Source organism: Crinia signifera, chromosome 11 (genome assembly GCF_055691185.1).
Source record: "Crinia signifera chromosome 11, ASM5569118v1, whole genome shotgun sequence".
Taxonomy (NCBI): Eukaryota; Metazoa; Chordata; class Amphibia; order Anura; family Myobatrachidae; genus Crinia; species Crinia signifera.
The window spans coordinates 60,369,455-60,389,061 of NC_139227.1; the positions used below are offsets into that span (position 1 = coordinate 60,369,455).

General features: G+C 48.2%; 1 protein-coding gene across 1 annotated transcript in view; it reads right to left on the bottom strand.

Annotated features, from left to right (window-relative positions):
• Nucleotides 1-3,151, bottom strand: part of DRC7 (dynein regulatory complex subunit 7) — a 224,720-nt gene extending 221,569 nt beyond the window's left edge. The window contains exon 1 of the mRNA XM_083164885.1: nucleotides 3,083-3,151. Coding sequence (XP_083021011.1) covers nucleotides 3,083-3,136 — 54 coding nt within the window. The 5' untranslated portion in view covers nucleotides 3,137-3,151. The remainder of the gene's footprint in view (nucleotides 1-3,082) is intronic.
• Nucleotides 3,152-19,607: the final 16,456 nt, after the last annotated feature.

Below are 19,607 nucleotides of genomic sequence, written 5' to 3' on the forward strand. Positions count from 1 at the left end.
GTGTGGAGGGAGCTTCGTTCGGGCAGCAGTGGGTCACGTGGAGAAGACTGAGGCGGCATGTGCAGGGCCAGTGCAAGATTCCTCAGCGCCCTAGGCAAATGGTTTGCCTACTCCCCCACCCCCCACATACATTCATACTAGAGATATGCACCGGCCACTTTTCGGGTTTTGGGTTCTGATTACCTTGAGGTTTTGGGTTCTAATGGGTTTTGCCAAAACACCTCCTAAGTGTTTTGTGTTTGGATTTCTTGGGTTTTGGGTTCTGATTTTTTTGTTAAAAAAGAATAAAAACTGCTAAAATCGCAGAATTTTTTTATTTGTTTTGCTCCTACGCTATATTAACCTCAATAACATTAATTTCCACTAATTTACAGTCTATTCTGAACAGCTCACACCTTACAATATTGGGTACGCTTTACCTAGCACGGCGCCCACGATTTTGATCGTGGTCATCGCAGGTAAAAAAATCGCGGGCATTGAAAGCACTAAAAAATCGGGTGCGATGCGACCGACGGGATGCCCGCGATTTCCCATAGGGAACAATGTTAAATGTCTCAATTGACCCGATTTTCCTGTTCAATGCCTCAATTGACCCGATTTTTCCATAGGAAACAATGTTAAATGGCCCACAGAGGCCAAATAGCCACCCTGAAGTGTGAAATGGCCCCCACAATTGTTAATGCCACCCCACGATCAACGTGAACCCGAAGCTTGGCGAGTGTGCGGCACAAACACTAGACTGATATGGCACACTTAGCATATCCTCTAGGCTGATACTGCACACCTAGAATTATCCCTGGACTGATATGGCACAGGTAGCATCACCCCTGGACTGATATGGCACAGGTAGCATCACCCCTGGACGGATACGTCACATTTAGCAGTGACGTGCGGTGAGATCAGTGGTTGGTGAGGCACTGGCAGCAGCATGACGGTGCAATGGAGTGGCGGGTCCTACACACATCAAGGGTGCCATAGCAGCCACATCCCCTGCACCTGTGGTAGTTATGCCACTGCGCTCAACCTCCACAGTCGTACCCTTATACACAGTATGCAGCAGTAATACACCATATGCAGAGAATGTCACACACTAGTAATGTCCTTATACATATATTGCTTTACAATAAAGGCCCTTACACATATGGCACACCTTATTAATGCATTTTACACATTATGCCATACTACAAATACAATAATAATTCCCCCATACACAAACTGTTTGCTACACATTATTAATTCTCCCATAATGCCCGTTATACCTACTGTATGACCCACTTTTTTATAGCCTGTACACAAAATTGCCCCATACGCATATGACCACATTATTAATGCCCTTATACACATGACATATAATACCCCATACATATATGCCCCACATTATTAATGCCCTTATACACAACACATAATGCCCCATACATATATGCCCCACATTTATTAATGCCCTAATACACATGACATATAATGCCCCATACACATATGACCGACATTATTAATGCCCTTATACACATATGCTCCACATTATTAAATTCATATAAATACACATAGTTCCCTTTACATATGCCCCACATGATCAAAGGTCGTTCTACGCAGAATGCCCCTTACACATATCCCCAGGCCCCCACATTTTATCCCTTCCCAGAACAATACAACAGTGGGATCAGTGACAGCACCGGTGAGGCTGACACCTTCACCGTGCAGTGATCTGCGCTGCCAACAGCAAGCATTTGCTCTTCTGCCCCCCCTGCCCACATTGACTGCCACCCGCCCCCTCGCTCCCACTCACCGGTACCTGCTGCTAAAATCCCGTCTCTGGCTTTGTCCTGTCTGGCCAGTCCCTGTCCTGGGGCTGTCACTTACATCTCAGGCTCCGGGCATGGATGGCTCCTCAGTTCTCCAGCGCTGGATGTCTCCTGCGTGTAGCTGCGGACAACGGCCCCCATGCTTGGTGCAGCACACAGCAGAGGTGTCCATTCAGCCGGCGGGTAGGTTAGGGGGTGCGGGAGTTACTTTCATTATGTGCACACAGGGAGAGGTGCGGGTGTCCACGCAGCTGCCGGGTGATGAAGAGGGGGCGCGGAGGTCTGTTCACCCGCCGGATGGGGAAGGAGGTGGGGGGGAGTTTTCATCATGCGCAAGCCAGGGAGAAGGGAGAGGTGTGGGTGTCCGTGCAGCCAGCGGGGGAAGGGGGAATGTGGAGGTCCGTGCACCCGCCGTGTGGGGAAGGGGGGGATGTCTGTACCCAGAGCAGCTGGGTTGCTTCTGCTGCGTTAACCAATCGCAGCTGCTTCACTGACAGGGGCGTGCTTTGAAAGCATGTCCCTGTCCACGAGGCACCGCTATAGGTGCCGCCTATACAGGGTTTTTTAATGGGATTTTGCAACCTGGTGCTTAGCCCAGCCCCCTGCCCGCCCCTTGTTCTTGAACCTTAACATGAACAGCTGGAGGCACTGCTCTAGGTGCCTTCATAACAGTAAAGCAGCACATTATGGTGTTAAAATTAATAGATTAATATAAAGCAGATACTTATGACACATAATATGTGTCATAAGTATATTCTTTGTATTATTTTATTATGGCTATCACTAATGACAGGGTAGGCACTGCCTCCCCTGCCTCCCCTGACTGCACGTCCCTGACATTTAGCATCACCCCTGGACTGATATAGCACACTTAGCATCCCCCCTAGTCTGATACGGCACACCTAGCATCACCCCTGGACTGATATGGCACAGGTAGCATCACCCCTGGACTGATACGGCACATTTAGCATCACCCCTGGACTGATATGGCACACTTAGCATCCCCACTAGTCTTATACGGCACACCTAGCATCACCCCTGGACTGATATGGCACGCTTAGCATCACCCCTGGACTGATACGGCACACTTAGCATCCCCACTAGTCTTATACGGCACACCTAGCATCACCCCTGGACTGATATGGCACGCTTAGCATCACCCCTGGACTGATACGGCACACCTAGCATCACCCCTGGACTGATACGGCACACCTAGCATCTCCCCTGGACTGATATGGCATGCTTAGCATCACCCCATGAATTATACGGCAGACTTGGCTTACCCCAGGAATTATACGGCACAGATGGTGGCACCCCTGACCTGATACAGCACACATGGAATTATACGGCACAGATGGCGGCACCCCTGGACTGTTACGGCACACATGGCGCAGGCATGGAATTATACGGCAGACAAATTCCTGCAGTAAAAATAAAAATGTGTATTCTTTTAATTATAAAAAAGAGCAGCACACCTTACTTAGCAACACCCCATGAATTATACAGCACTCTTGGCTCACCCCTGGACTACAGCGCATTTAACAGCCCTTGCAGCAAAAAAAAAAAAAAACCTTAATTTTATTTTCATTAAAAAAAAGGGCAGCTCCCCTGGTCTGATATGGGACACATGGGGCACCCCTGGAATTATACGGCACACATGCGGGCACCCCAGGACTGATACAGGACACATGGGGGCACCCCTGGACAAATACAGCACACATGTGGGCACCCCTGGATGGATTCAGCACACATGTGGGCACCCCTGGACTGATAGTACTGGTAGCCAGTGGAAACAGCAGATTGGAATTATATACTGCAATAAATACTGGTAGCCAGTGGCAGAGGCGTAACTACTACCTTCTGGGCCCCATAGCAAAATTTTGAAAGGGCCCCCCACCACAGGAGGAGAGGGTGACAGGTGTGTTTGTTTGGGGGGTTGGGAAGGGGGGGGGGAGGGAGATAAAGAGATTATATGGAAGGGGCCGAGGTGTAAAGGGGGGGGGGGGGGGGGTTTGTAGCAGAAGAGAGGGAGAAAAAGAGGAGAGACATGGTGGGGAGGGAGTAAATGAGAGGAGGTGGAGAGAGACAGACATAGAGACATAGACAGAGAGAGAGAGACAGACAGATAGAGAGGGATACATACAGAGAGAGAGAGACATACAGAGAGAGAGACATACAGAGAGAGAGAGAGAGAGAGAAAGAAATACAGAGAGAGAGAGAGAGAGACAGAGAGAGACAGACAGAGAGAGAGAGACATACAGAGAGAGAGAGAGAGACATACAGACAGAGACATACAGACAGAGAGAGACACACACACAGACAGAGAGAGACAGAGAGACAGACATACAGAGAGAGAGAGAGAGAGAGACACACACACACAGTGTTTCTCCTATTCACATCCTCTCCCCTCCGACCCACAGTTAAACCTGTATAATTCATGCTGTCAGTGCCGAGTCTTCCTGCACTGACAGCTCCGTGTCTCCTGTTTCCCAGGGCCAGGCAAGCAGCACAACGTGTGTAACGCGGGGCTGGTCACTAGATAGTGACGTCAGTCCCCGGCAGCATCAAAGAAGGGAGAGGGGGGAAGGCTGCAACAGCCCCTTCATTATGTAGCGCATCGTCACTAGCGGGGGAGGGGGCAGAGGCACCACTGACACTCCCAAGCGAGCGGCACTAATAAGGAAAAAGGGTGCAGGGGATGCCTGCTGTGCTATGGGGCCCCCCAAGGGCCCGGGCCCCATAGCAGCTGCATCCCCTGCACCCTCCATAGTTACGCCACTGGCCAGTGGCAACAGACTGGAATTATTTACTGCGATAAATACTGGTAGCCAGTGGAAACAGCAGACTGGATTTATATACTGCGATAAATACTGGTAGCCAGTGGCAACAGCAGACTAGAATTATATACTGCAATAAAAAAAATACTGGTAGCCACTGCCAGTGGCAACAGCAAACTGGAATTATATACTGTGATAGGTACTGGTAGCCAAGGGCAACAGCACACTGGAATTATATACTGCAATAGGTACTGGTAGGCACTAGCCAGTGGCAACAGCAGAGAGCAGACTGCAGCAGACACTAGGCAGTGCAGGGCAGGCAGTGGCACTAGCAGCACCAGTGGACTATCACACTGTGACTGACTATACAGGAGCAGACTCAGCAGAGGCAGGCCCTGTTAAGTCTGTAACTTATATTATATCAAACCTTCATGAAGGAGGACACAGGAAGTTCAGCATGCTTCTTTACTCATAAACTGCAGGGCAGGAACTACATACATTACAGGTATTCATACGCCAACTTATACACAAGAAAATAAGATCTGTTATATCCTTCCACGGGATACTTACACAGCAATAGGAACTATATACACCACACTCCTCCCAACTTAGATAAAAGCAGACAATTGTAAATGTAGCACTACACAAGGTATATGTTACCCCAGAAGGCTACAAATCAAGCCTTTGGGGTGCCTTACGAACTCTGTCTGGGTAACGATGTTTAAATTCCCTAGCGACAGTCTGTTCCACTGAAGTCACACCAGAAGGTTCAGGGTCAGTTGTTGTCACTAGGGGAACCTCTTGTTCAGGTGACTCCATTCTAGGCATAGGAACAGTCTCTGTAGTCAACCCAGAGGGGTTTACATTTTCCTCAGTGTCAGGAACAGTCTCTGTACCAGGCCCATGGGGGTAAACATAAACCCCTACATCACTAGCTTGGCTGTGTCCAGATTCCGACTCACAAGTCATCTGCCTCCTGGCCTCAATTATTTGATCAATGTGTCGACGCCACAATTCCCCTCCAACTTCAATCACATACATCAGTGGGCCAGATTTTGAAGAAACTATGCCCGGTTGCCATTTGTCTCCTCTGTAGTTACGGACAAGCACCTCTTGACCAATGTCGAAGGATCGTGTAGGTTTCTGGTAAACAGTTTGAAACTGTTTGTTTTGTACCTTTCTTCTCACATCTGGTTTTATCAAGTCCCATTGAGACCGCAAGTTTCGCTGCATAAACAGCACAGCAGGCGGTTGACCAGTAGTAGAGTGCTCAGTTCTACGATATATGAAAAGGAAGTTGTCAATCTTATGTTGTAAAGGCAGATGTTCCTGGTGTGCGGACTTGATAGCCTTTTTGAATGTTTGTACAAATCTTTCAGCCAAACCATTAGTGGCTGGATGGTGTGGAGCTGATGTGAAATGTCTAATGCCATTATCTCGCATGAACTTTTTGAATTCATTCGACACGAATTGTGGTCCATTGTCGCTGCATACTTGCTCTGGTAGACCATTTCTGGCAAAGATGGTTCGCAGAACAGCAATTGTTTTCTCAGACGTAGTGGATTTCATATTTATTACCTCTGGCCATTTTGAATGAGCGTCCACTGCAATAAGAAACATACAATTCATGAATGGACCAGCAAAGTCGATATGTACCCGCTGCCATGGAGATGATGGCCATTCCCAGGGGTGCAGCGGGGCTGTGGATGGTGAATTTTGAACTCCTTGACACCCTTCACATCCTTTTGTCAATGTTTCGATTTGCCCATCGATTCCTGGCCACCACACATAGCTTCTAGCAAGAATCTTCATTTTTACTGTGCCCAGATGCCCCTCATGTAAATTTTCCAACACTCTTTTTCTCAGTTTGGGTGGTATTACCACTCTGGAACCACACAGCAGAGTTCCTTGACAGACAGAAAGTTGATCCCTCCTGGCTGAAAAACCATAATATTGAGCATTGCCATGTTTAGGCCAACCTTTGAGAGTTAATTCCATTACTTTAGATAAGACTGGGTCTTTCCTTGTTTCCCGATTGATCATGTCATTGGTTATAGGTAGCTGTTCTATTAACATATTGTGATAAATGTCCAGGTCATCTTGGTCACTGGCTTCATTGCCTTGGGGCAAGGGAGAACGTGATAGACCATCAGCGTTGCCATGTAGTTTTGTTCCTTTAAACTCAATGTCATATGAGTGTGCACCCCGGAATAATGACCAACGTTGAAGACGAGCAGCAGTCATGACTGGAACTCCCTTTTGGGGGTTAAAAATTGACACCAATGGTTGATGATCAGTTACTAATGTGAACCTTTGTCCGTACAAAAATTGATGAAATTTCTTCACTCCCCATACTAGACTTAAGGCCTCTCGATCAATTTGAGCATAATTCTTTTCTGCTGCAGTCAAGGACCGTGAGGCGAATGCAATTGGTTTCTCACTTCCATCTCTTAGTTGATGTGACAACACTGCTCCAATGCCATATGGTGAGGCATCACATGCCAGTCTGATCGGTAGTGTTGGATCAAAATGAGTAAGGACTTTATCAGATGTAATCAATCTTTTTGTTTCTGCAAAAGCTTCCTCACAGTCTTTTGTCCACTTCCAACGAGCACTTTTCTGTAATAAGGCATTTAGTGGGTGTAGGACTGTGGAGATGTCTGGTAAGAACTTGTGATAATAATTGACTAGACCCAAGTAAGATCTTAGCTGCGACACAGACTGGGGCCGGGGTGCTTGCAGTACTGCTTCAATTTTGTCAGCCGACTTGTGTAGACCCTCTCTATCGATTACATGTCCACAGTAGGAAATGCTTTCTTGGAAAAATGCACATTTGTTTTTATTTACTCTGAGTCCATACTCCTGTAGTCGATTTAATACTTTCTCCAAATTATTTAGATGGTCCACGTCATCTTTGCCTGTTACAATTATGTCATCCAGGTAACATTGTGTTCCTGGTATTCCTTGTAGGACTATATCCATTGATCTCTGCCATAGTGCTGGGGCTGAAGATAGTCCAAACACAAGACGGTTATATTGTAATAAGCCTTTGTGTGTGTTGATGGTAAGATATTTCTTGGACGCTTCCTCAATTTCCATCTGTAAGTACGCTTGAGCTAGATCAATTTTGGAAAAGCGGTCACCCCCTGAAAGAGATGCAAAGATGTCCTCTATTTTGGGCAAAGGATACTGTACGGTTCGTAGCACTGGATTTATTGTCATCTTGAAATCGCCACAAATTCGGATACTTCCCATTTCATCCTTCTTTACTACTGGAACTATAGGCGTAGCCCATTCACTCCATTCCACGGGGGAGAGTATACCAGTGTCTTCTAATCTCTGTAATTCCTTCTCAACCCTTGGTCGAATAGCATATGGTACTGTACGAGCTTTATGAAACTTTGGAACTGCCTGTGGATCCACCTCTATATTCGCCTTGATGCCCTTTAATGTGCCAATTCCTTCTTGGAAAATGGATTGTACAGCATCCAACAGTTTTGAGAGCCCTTTAGTAGCTGCATCACTGCTAGATACATTGGAGGTGGTAGACTGTAACGTGTGAATGGAATGCCAGTCAAGTTGAATTTTCCTTATCCAATCACGACCCAATAGTGCCGGCCCACCCTGTGGAAGTACGTATAAATACAGTTCATGATTATTGCCTTTGTATTTCACAGAAACCTTTATCTTTCCCAGTGGAGACACCAGTTCGCCTGTGTATTTGCGGAGATTCACTGATGTTTTCTTCAAAGGAATTGTAGCAAATAAGCGTTTGTAATCCTTTGAATTTATCACTGACAGAGCAGCGCCTGTGTCTAATTCCATTTTTAAGTCAATACCTGCTACTTTTAAGGTGACCCACATCACTTGGCACTCTTTTGACGTTACAGAGTGCACATCTAGGCTGCCTAAGCCTTTTTCTGTCCCAGTACTATCAGTAGAGTCGGATTCATTGTCGGTTACCTTATGCACCTGGGGTGTTGTATATTTTCTCCCAGAGGCTTTATATGCTTTTGAGCGGTTGGGTGTTTTCCCCGACTGACATGTCCTTTCAATATGGCCTCTTTTCTTACAATTTCGACATACTTTGTCTTTAAACCAGCACTCACTGGCTTCATGTGAGGACTTCCCACAGCAGGCACAGGGCTGTCTCTGATTCCAATGAATTGGAGTGGTAGAACATTCTGGAGCCTTCTGTTGCAATTCTGATGCATCTCTGGTTGCAGTCTCCATTGAAATAGCTATGGATAGTGCACTCTCTAAGGTCAGTTTAGGCTCAGCCAGCAATTTCTTTTGTGTATTTGTACTTATCATCCCACAAACCAATCGGTCTCTTAAGGCATCTGATAACCCTGCTCCAAACTCACAGTGTTCAGATAACTTTCTTAATGCAGCAATGTACTCAGACACACTTTCACTTTCACTTTGATTTCTTCTGTGAAACCTGAATCTTTCAGCAATCACTAATGGTTTTGGGTTTAGATGCTTTTGTAAAATGTCCACAATGTCAGTGAATGACTTGGTGGCTGGCTTCTCAGGTGTTACTAAACTCCTCAGTAAACTGTATGTTTTGGCCCCCATCACACTTAGTAAGACTGCTACTTTCTTGTCAGCCTGCACACAGTTAGCATCACAGTACAATTCCACTCTCTCAATATATGTAGCCCAGTCCTCTATAGCACCATCAAAAGCAGCTATTGTGCCAATATATCCTGACATCTTGCCTTAATGTCCTCTTTCCTCTCTTCTGTATAGAAAGAATGATAGAACTCACGTGCTCCTGTATTCAGTGATGGCTGTCTGCATGTGCTGCCCTTTTTCACCCCACAATTGTGTAGTCAGTCCTTTGGCATTCCACTGATCACTGGAGCAATACTGAAGAATAGGTTTTATCCTCGTCGCCAGTGTTAAGTCTGTAACTTATATTATATCAAACCTTCATGAAGGAGGACACAGGAAGTTCAGCATGCTTCTTTACTCATAAACTGCAGGGCAGGAACTACATACATTACAGGTATTCATACGCCAACTTATACACAAGAAAATAAGATCTGTTATATCCTTCCACGGGATACTTACACAGCAATAGGAACTATATACACCACAGGCCCCAGCACAAAGGAGAGACAGAACACAGCACCAGTAATCCTTGCAATGGTGATGTCTTGATCACTGAGCAGTACACAGCAGCACGGGCCCCAGCAGAGACCACACACAGCAGCAGCAGCACACCCTTCCCTACCCTTCTCCGAGATTGGAGTGAAGATGGCGGCGCGAGGTTGCGGAATTTAAGGGTTCCGTGATCTCGCGAGAATCCGACGCTGGGCGATGACGTTTTGCCGGATTCCAGTCAGACGGGAAGCGCCGAGCACTGCTCGTATCCGGGCCCGGATTGATGACGTCCGTGCTGGCTCGGATCTGGGGAATCCGAGCCCGCACATCTCTAATTCATACACACCAACGCTTACTGTGAGGGCTATGTATTATGTATGTTCATACAGTGGTCAAAGGGGAAATTTTGAAATGGGTGTATTGAAAAGGCTGTAAAAGAAGAAAAAGGGTGTAGTGTAGTGTACAACACCATATACCCCTTATACACATTATACAACACAATAGTAGACCCCCTTTACTTGCCCTTTACATCCTCCGACCTTTTCATACCCCTACTATCCACGTCGGCGTGGAGTTGATTTTATATAGTGTGGCGAGCCACCGAGCCCGAAAAGTGGCGATCGGACGCGGATACCTTCACAGGTATCCGCATCCCTTTGCGGGCTTCACAGGTATCCGCGTCCCCTCGCGGGGCTTGCCACGCCGACGTGGATAGTAGGGGTATGAAAAGGTAGGAGGATGCGTACCGCCGCCCCTCGCGGGCTCGCCACGCTTCGGGTAGGCGTCAATAAGGGGGTGGCGTTAACAATGGGTGGCGTGAACATTGTTCCCTATGGGAGAATCGCGTTGATCGCATCGCGGCCCCTTATTAGGACCCGATTTTGTGTCAATCACCAGCTAATTTGCTGGTGAAAGACAAAATCTGGTCCATCGCGTTGATTGTGTGCCTTAAACTTAAGGCATACAATCAACGAGATGGGCGCCGTGCTAGGAAACAAGTACCAATATTTTTTTTTTTTTTGAGTGAAACCTTAATTCTCACTAGCGACTAACACTAGAAGGGCTAATGGCACTGTCAGGCCTAGAGATTACAGCGCAGCATCCCCATCACCCCTGCTGGCACCTAAACTCCCCCACGACCTGAGCAAAGAGGGGTACTTGCGCCAGAGGTGACACCCGGTGTCTAGCACCGCTGGACGCCGGGATCATTGGACAGCATGGCCGGCATTATAGGGGCAGGTAAGGCTCTTTGTGAGAGACCGCATAAAACGCTGCAGGTCAGGGAGATAGACCGCAGCGGTTGGTGTGGACACTGCTGCTTGCGGCAGGGACTCCACTAGACCACTGGGGCGTTGAGCACAGGCTGGATGTGATCATCCATTTTACATAGGGCTCACTAGCGTCGGTGGGGGAAGTCCAGCTTAGGGGGGGCGGCACCAGTCTGCAGTACCTTCCCCCGCTTTGGGGCGCCAATCTCTTTACCGCCCTTAAGCTGTTTTCACTTTCCCTGCTCCCTGAGAGACCGACTGCCATCTTTAACATGCAGCACAGTGTGAGTCTGTCTCCCCTGTAAAACTGTCTACTGCTGACACGTTTTTACAGTATTCACATCCTACTGGCTTCCATAGAAGCACAGTAGGTGATTGGAGTGCATTTGCCGTTATTTGTACCCGCAGTGTACTATAATCTGCATTGTATGTGACTGAAGTGGTAGTCTGTTATTTCTACTTTATCTTCTATCAGCTCTATTATATACTGCTGTCCACTTTATTTCTTTTACCTTCTGTGACCAGAAGGGTTAGACATGAACTCCTCACTAGATAGATATCTATCACTCTAGGTTTCCCCACCAGGTACACGCTATAGAGGTAGCAGACATATCGGCCTTAATTGATACTATAAGGCTTGTGCTCTTATCTGATGTAGATGAGCCGGCACCAGCAGCAAAACAAACTTATGTGTTTAATAAAAATAAAAAAAATAAATCCCAGTTTCCCCATTCTTATCACCTAATGGAATTCAGAAGGGATCAATGGGAAGCTTTGGGGGAGAAGTCCTCTATATCAAAGAGTCTGCTTTGCAGGTATCCTCTCCCACCTGAGGATTGTAAGTTATGGTAGACACCCCCGCCATACTTGCCTACTTGACCCTCTTCATGAGGGAGAAAATGCTATGTTCCTGGACTTCCCTGGTAATGTATGATTACCATCACCTGTGGTGAGCTGGGTAATTGCCATCACCTGTGGTGACACCTTTCTTATCACCTTTCTTAGCCAAGGAGCTTCATGCTCGTTGCCAAGGGGGCTAAAGTTGCTCGTTGCCAAGGGGGACTAAAATTGCTCGTTGCCAAGGTGGACTTGTTGCTTGTTGCCAAGGGGGACTAATGTTGTTGCCAAGGTGGACTGAAATTGCTAGCAGGGAGGGAAGGTGGGAGTAATCGTGCAGATCAGGGAGGGTGGGAGTGATAGTGCAGAGCACGGACAAAGGGTGGGAGGTAGTAGTAGTGTGGAGTGAGGGAGTAGTGTGGATACCCCCCCCGTCAGAGAAAGTGTGTGGTCGGCACCCCCGCCCGCTCCCTGCTCCCCGCTGTACCTGGGAGACGTGCACTGCTATTTAAAATTCACATCTAGCGGTCCAGCAGCCACCAGTTGATTGGCTGCTGGACCGCAAGCTCCTATTGGCTAGCGGTCCAGTGGGAGACGTGAATTTTAAATAGCACCACGTTTCCCGTACACAGCGGGAGACGGCGCGGCAGACAAGAGTGCAGGGGAGCTGGCGGTGCCGGCACAGCTCCGGCGCCATGATAGCTTCCAGCGCCTGGAGCTAGTGCTCCACCGGCACCACCCTCGCTACGCCTCTGCCTGAAGGAGAGGGTCAGGTAGGCAACCCTGAGTTACCTTGGTGCGCCACACACAGGGCACATCAGGAGGTTACCTCAGGATTGTCTACCTGACCCTCTCCTTCAGGGACACAATGCTCTGTTCCTGGACTTCCCTGGTAATGTATGATAGCCATCTACCTAAGCAGCCATCAGCAGCACCACTGGTCACTGCAACAGCCAGGTAGGTAACAATAAGCAGAGACATTACAGCAGGGGCGGATTGGGGACTAAAAGTGGCCCTCGAAAATTTATGAAAGTGGCCTCATGTGGGCGGCAACAAATCAATAGAGGGTTGAGCAAACATAACAGTAGGCGGGGTTATTACATCCCTATACTTAGATACATTGTTGACAGGCAAAACTAATGCCACACACCGTAATGCCCATTTCACATCATGTCAGGGCTTTACACATTTTCATAAAATAGGGACAACAGGGATAGTGCGCGCCACAGGCGTTCGCCAAATATTCACACCATAATGCTTATTACACGTCACACATCCATTACATAGTATACCACATGCAACAATGGCCTGCCAGGCTTGCTGGTGCTGGGCCCCCCAACTAACGACTACACTAGAGCCGTACAAGAACCGTTGTTAGTGTTACCTATGATTTTTATATTAGCCCACAAAGGAATTTACTGCAGTCTTTGTTTTAACCGTAATCCTGTATTAAAACATACATCGCTCTCCTACATACTCCATCACTCCAGGGGCGTAACTATAGCACCGCAGCCCCCGCCACCGCAGGGGGGACGCTGGGGGCTGCGGTGCTATAGTTACCCCCCCCCCCCAATCTCCCGCAGACTTACGTATCTTGCTGGTCCCGGCGGCTCCGTTCTTCTGATGAGGACCACAACAAAATGGCCGCCCCCATATAGCAAACAGTTCTCAAACAGCGCCCAAAACTTAGCTACGCCACTGCATCACTCTCATACATACTGCACATTCACCATTCTAATACATACACCAATCTCTTACATACAACACTGCCACTCTCATACATACATACATGCATGCATACACTGTTCACATTCATCGCATCCCTCCCTTACGCTAGTGCACACACCGTAATCCTGTATTAAAACATACATGCAGCCCTGGCATTTTGCATATTCAGTAATGCTGGGCTGCTGAAACTTAGTCAGTTGATGCCACAGCCACTGGACTGCTGAGAGTAGTCTTCTGCTGCTGTGAGAGGACTCAGAGCAGGACTCAAGGGAGCAGGACAGCAGGAGCCACGACTGAGGACTCCAACTGCTGCCAACACAGGTTTCTCCCGTTCTCCTCCTCCCACCCTGCCCATGCACAGTTTGTGCCTCCTGTAAGGTGCGCGGTGACATCATGACGTCCCAACGCACATACAATCACAGACTCAGAGTGAGACTATCACTCCAGAGTCCGCTGCCCCGCCTCTTCCCAGTGCACTTCCTGGCGAACAGTGCCCTGCCGGCTACTGTCCTGCCTCCTCTCCAGGCCATGTATGTTATGTAAAATAAAAATGAGTCCACGGCCGTCGCCGATCAGCGGCCGACCACGCTACACGCAGCGGCGGTGTCCACTGCACTGCCCCCTCCAGAGGTGGAACAAGCTAGTTGTAGGCCCAGGTTCAAAAATATGGTTTGGGCCCCCCAAACACACACAAAAAAACCCACTTTGTGGCTTTTTGTTTTGTTTACTGCAAATTTAGAGCCCATTACACACTGTAGTGCCCTTTACACATTCACACACTGTAATGCCCATTCCATATAATGCCGCACACAGTAATGTCCATTACACATTGTTACACACCATAATGCAAATTAAACATTATACCGCACACCGTAGTGCCCATTCCATAGTATGCAGCACACCATAATGCCTATGACATATTATGCTACACACCATAATGGCCATTATACATTATGCCACACACTGTAGTGTCCATTACAAATTCACACACTGTAATTTATTTATTTATTAACAGTTTCTTATATAGCAAATACATATTTTGCAGCGCTTTACAGAATATAGTTGAACATTCACATCAGTTCCTGCCCCAGTGGAGCTTACAATCTATGTTTCCTACCACATGTACACACACAGACATGCTAGGGTTAACTTGTTGGGAGCCAATTAACATACCAGTATATTTTTGGATTGTGGGAGGAAACCGGAGTACCCGGAGGAAACCCACGCAAGTAGAGGGAGAATATACAAACTCTAATGTATAACTGTAATGCAAATTACACATACCGCACACCGTAGTGCCCATTGCATATTATGCAGCACACCAAAATGTCAATGACATTATGCCACACACCATAATGCCCATTTCATATTATGTTGCACACCCTAATGCCCATTACACATTGTGCCGCACAACGTAATTTCCATTATACATTATACTGCACAATATAATGCCCATTACACTTTATGCTACTGTAATGTTCTGCAGCACTCCTGCTTATACAGTTAGCACATAATGGGGCAGATGTATTAAGCCTTAACAAGAGATAAATGCAAGGGTGATAAAGAGAGATAAACGTCCAGCCAATCAGCTCCTTACTGACTTTTTTCAAACACAGCCTGTAACATGGCAGTTAGCAGGTGATTGGCTGAACATTTATCACTCTTTATCATCCCTGCATTTATCTCTTGTTAAGGCTTAATACATCTGCCCCAATGCCTGTCTGTTACACATAATGCCCCCAATAGTGTCCATTACACACAACGCCCCTAGTAGTGTCCATTATACATAATGCCCCCAGTAGTGCCCCTTGCAGGCTGGTATCAGACATTCATGGAAGGAGCAGAATGCAGAGCTGCCACTGGGTCCTTGTGTATTGTGGCTCCACTGCTCTGCTGCTGGTATGGAGCTTCCAGTTGTTTGGAGCTGCTGTTGGCTAGAATGCCACTTTATGGTGTGTCAGGATGGGGCAGAGTAGAATCAGCTTCATGGCTTGGCTGGAGAGGGGGGCAACATCAGGGCTAGTCGGGGAGTTGAGGGAGTGGCAGGCTCTTAGCTGGCTCTGTGGGAACAGGGGGAAAGGAGTGGCAGCTTCATGAGCATATCCGCGGGAGCTGAGAGGAGCTGGAGAGAGAAATGGGAAAGAAGAGTAAAAAGGGAGAGAGAAAAATGATAGAGAGATGAGAGCAGAGCAAGAGTTGGAGAGCAGAGAGTGAGAGAGATGGAGCGCAGAGAGATGGAAAGCGGAGAGTAGGGGTGTAACAAAAGCTGAGAGAAGTGGGAGAGAGAAAAGGGAAGGAAGAGAAAAAGGGAGAGAGAAAAAGGATAGAGAGATGGAGAGTGGAGAGAGAAGGAGAGCAGAGAGAGAGAGGACAGAAAGAGAAGGCAAGAGAGAAGGAGAACAGAGAGAGAGAGAGACAGACAGACAAGGAGAGCAGGGAGTGAGGAGAGCAGAGAGCGAGAAAAGGAGAGCAGAGAGAGAGAGAAGGAGAGAAGAGAGAGAGGAGAGAGAAGGAGAACGTAGAGGAGAGTGGCGAGAGAGAAAGAAGGAGAGTGGCGAGAGAAAAAAGAAGAGTACAGGGAGCAAGGGAAGGAGAGCGGTGAGAGAGAACAGAGGAGAGTGGCGAGAGAGAAAGAAGGCGAGAGAGTGAGAGCCCAGAGAGACAAAATGAACGCAGAGAGAGAGACAAGGTGAGCGCAGAGAGAGTGTGTGCAGGGAGAGAGAAGGGAGGAGAGCATCAAGAGAGAAAGAAAGAGAGCGGAGAGAGAGAAAGAATGAGAGAGAAGGGGAGCACAGAGAGGGAGAGAGGAGTGTGCAGAGTAATAGAGAAGGAGTGCACAGAGAGAGAATGAGAGCGCAGAGAGAGAGAGTGAGAGAGAGGAGAGTGAGAGGAGGAGTACAGGGAGAGAGAAGGAAAGCAAAGTGAGAAAAAGAGGAAAGTGGGGAGGAGATAGGTCAGAGAGGGAGAGAAAGAAAGAGAGGGAAGAGTGGGGGAAACAGTAATCAGCAACCCCCCCCCCTCTTTACTTCTGTACCCGAGGCAGCAGGTCAACAGCAGGTGTTTTGAGAGTCAGGGCAATAGGGTGCCCATAGAGGAGGCTGAGGTGGCCAGTCCCGTGGAGGAGGCAGAGGGGGTGGGTCCCATGGAAGACGCAGGCAGAGGTGGTGGGTCCTGTGTGGAGGGAGCTTCGTTCGGGCAGCAGTGGGTCACGTGGAGAAGACTGAGGCGGCGTGTGCAGGGCCAGTGCAAGATTCCTCAGCGCCCTAGGCAAATGGTTTGCCTACTCCCCCACCGCACACATACATTCATACACACCAACGCTTACTGTGAGGGCTATGTATTATGTATGTTCATACAGTGGTCGAAGGGGAAATTTTGAAATGGGTGTATTGAAAAGGCTGTAAAAGAAGAAAAAGGGTGTAGTGTAGTGTACAACACCATATACCCCTTAGACACATTATACAACACAATAGTAGACCCTTTACATATTATGCCACACGGAATGGGACGAAATTCCCATTATGCCACATGAAATGAGTCAAATATTCACATTATGTTACAGGGATTAAGCCCAAATTCATATTTTGCCACACGGATTAAGTCAAAATTCTTGGAGAAGGACTGACGGGGATGCAGGAATAGAGACGGCGGGGATTCAAGGATAGAGACAGAGTGGATGCAGGGAAACTGATGGTGAGGACGCATGAACAGTGACGATGAGGATACAGAGACAGTGAAGCACTATAGCGAGCTATTTACTGTGCAAGCCTACCAGGAGTCCAGTGGTGCTTCAGTCGCACCCCACGTGGGAACCCTGTGTTGCTCCAGAGGCAGCTGGGAATACAGCCGGCTGCAGTCCTAGCAGCACCCAGCAGGGGTCCAAAAAACTGGCACATCACTGTAGTACTTAAAAAAAAAAGTTTATTTTATTACCACAACTTTTCGGGGTTCAACCCGGTCATCAGTCTAGGTCAGTGGTTCCCAACCTTTTTTCTCTCCCGTACCCCTTGATTAGGCTTTTCGGTACTTGTTTCCTAGCACGGCGCCCGTCGCAGGTGATCGCATACCTTAACTTAAGGTATGCGATGAACACGACCGACGCGATTTCAGGGCTATTTTTAGCCTTTTCCCCGACAATTAAAAAATCGCGTCCATCGCATGCCTTAAGTTAAGGCATGCGATGCGACCGATGCGATAGACGTGATTTTACATAGGGAACAATGGTAAATGGGCCAATGGACCCGATTTTTCATTGTATACCCACCCTTATCGGTATTTTACATGTGAAATGCATTGTTAACGCCACCCCACGATGAACGCCAACCCGAAGCGTGGCGAGCGGCGGCGGTACGCGTCCACCGACCTTTTCATACCCCCACTATCCACGTTGGCGTGGAGTTGATTTTATATAGTGTGGCGAGCGCAGCCCGAAGCGTGGTGAGCATAATACCTGTGAAGTAATCAGTGTCACCTCGCAGGGCTCGCTAGGCTTCGGGCTTAGTGGCTCGCTGCGCTCACCACACTATATAAAATCAACTCCATGCCGACGTAGATAGTGGGGGTATGAAAAGGTCAGAGGACGCGTACCGCCGCCCCTCACGGGCTCGCTGCGCTCGCCACGCTTCGGGTTGGCGTTCATGGTGGGGTGGCGTTAACAATGGGGGGGCATTTGACCCATCAGGGTGGGTATACAATGAAAATTGGGGTCTGGGGGGCATTTAACACTGGGCCCAATGTAAAATCGAGTCTCAGGGACCATTTTACATTGGTTCTGATGTAAAAATCGCATCGATCTGGTTGCATGCGATGCGATTTTTTGGGACCCGATGGATACAATCAAAATCGCAGGCGCCGTGCTAGGAAACAAGCACCAGCTTTTCATTGATAAGTACCCCCCTCCTCTCATTTTGAAATATGGACAGTACTTAGCGGTATGCGGATCCTTATGCATGTCCTTATATTAAGAAGGAGCGGAGGAGTTGTATACACCAAGGAATCATGCTCTTCTGTGTCTAGACACTGGTTGTGTATTATCTCCAGGATTCCCGCTAACACCGGTAGGATTAATACCGCTGCTCCCTCCACCTTTGTCAGTGCTGGGCAGATGACTGCTGATGTCTGAGGGCAGCATGGGAAGCTCCCAGTGGATAGCTGGTCAGGCGTATGACACAACATGGTTTGTCTCCATGGCAATGGGTCTTCTTCAGCCATCAAAAGACCTTTTCATCGTCCGCCATTACCAATATTATTTTCAAGTACCCCCAACTGGTCTGCAGAGTACCCCCAGGGGTACTAGTACCCCAGGTTGGGAACCACTGGTCTAGGTAATAAAAACTACTATTTTTGAAGTACTGCATTGATGTGCTTGTTTTTTGGATCCCTGCCAGGCCCTGGACAACCATGGACAACATAATTATGGCAAAGGTACTGTCCCTATATTGTAGATATATGCCGGCACTAGAGGAGGAGGGGAGTGGGAGCAGAAGAGGGGAAGTGAATGAAAGGGACAGTGCCCGGCATGAGCACCGAGGTAATGGAGGAAGGCGAGCCCTGGATAGCGCTGGTAGCCCGGGGAGGCTGCACCTTCAAGGATAAAGTGGTGAATGCGGCATGCAGGAAGGCAGCAACTGTGGTTATTTACAACGATGGGAACAGTGGCAATGCCACGGTGCCCATGACTCACCTACTGTAGCTAGGCAAGTGCCAGCTCACCCTGCCGGGTGCCCTCACACTTGGTATTGCATGTGTCATTTTATTGTGGCCCTGTTCCCCAATACTGCTCAGCGTATGTATGTTGCTCTCTATATATATAATGTAGGGGGGCAGGTAGGCAGACCATTTGCCTAGGGTGCTGAGGAACCTAGCTCCGGCCCTGTAGAGGAAGGGTGGAGGGGGAGAGAGGGAAGGTGGAGGGGGAGAGGGGGAAGGGGAGAGGAGAGAGGAGAAGGAGCAGCTGGGGCAGAGATGGGGCATGGAGGGAGAGCAGGCGTTTGAAAAATTTGTTAAAGCAAACATCCAGTCAATGTGTACCTACTCTCATCTGTGGTGCACTCTCACCGCCCGTGTCTGCTCCTTCTCCATGGTGC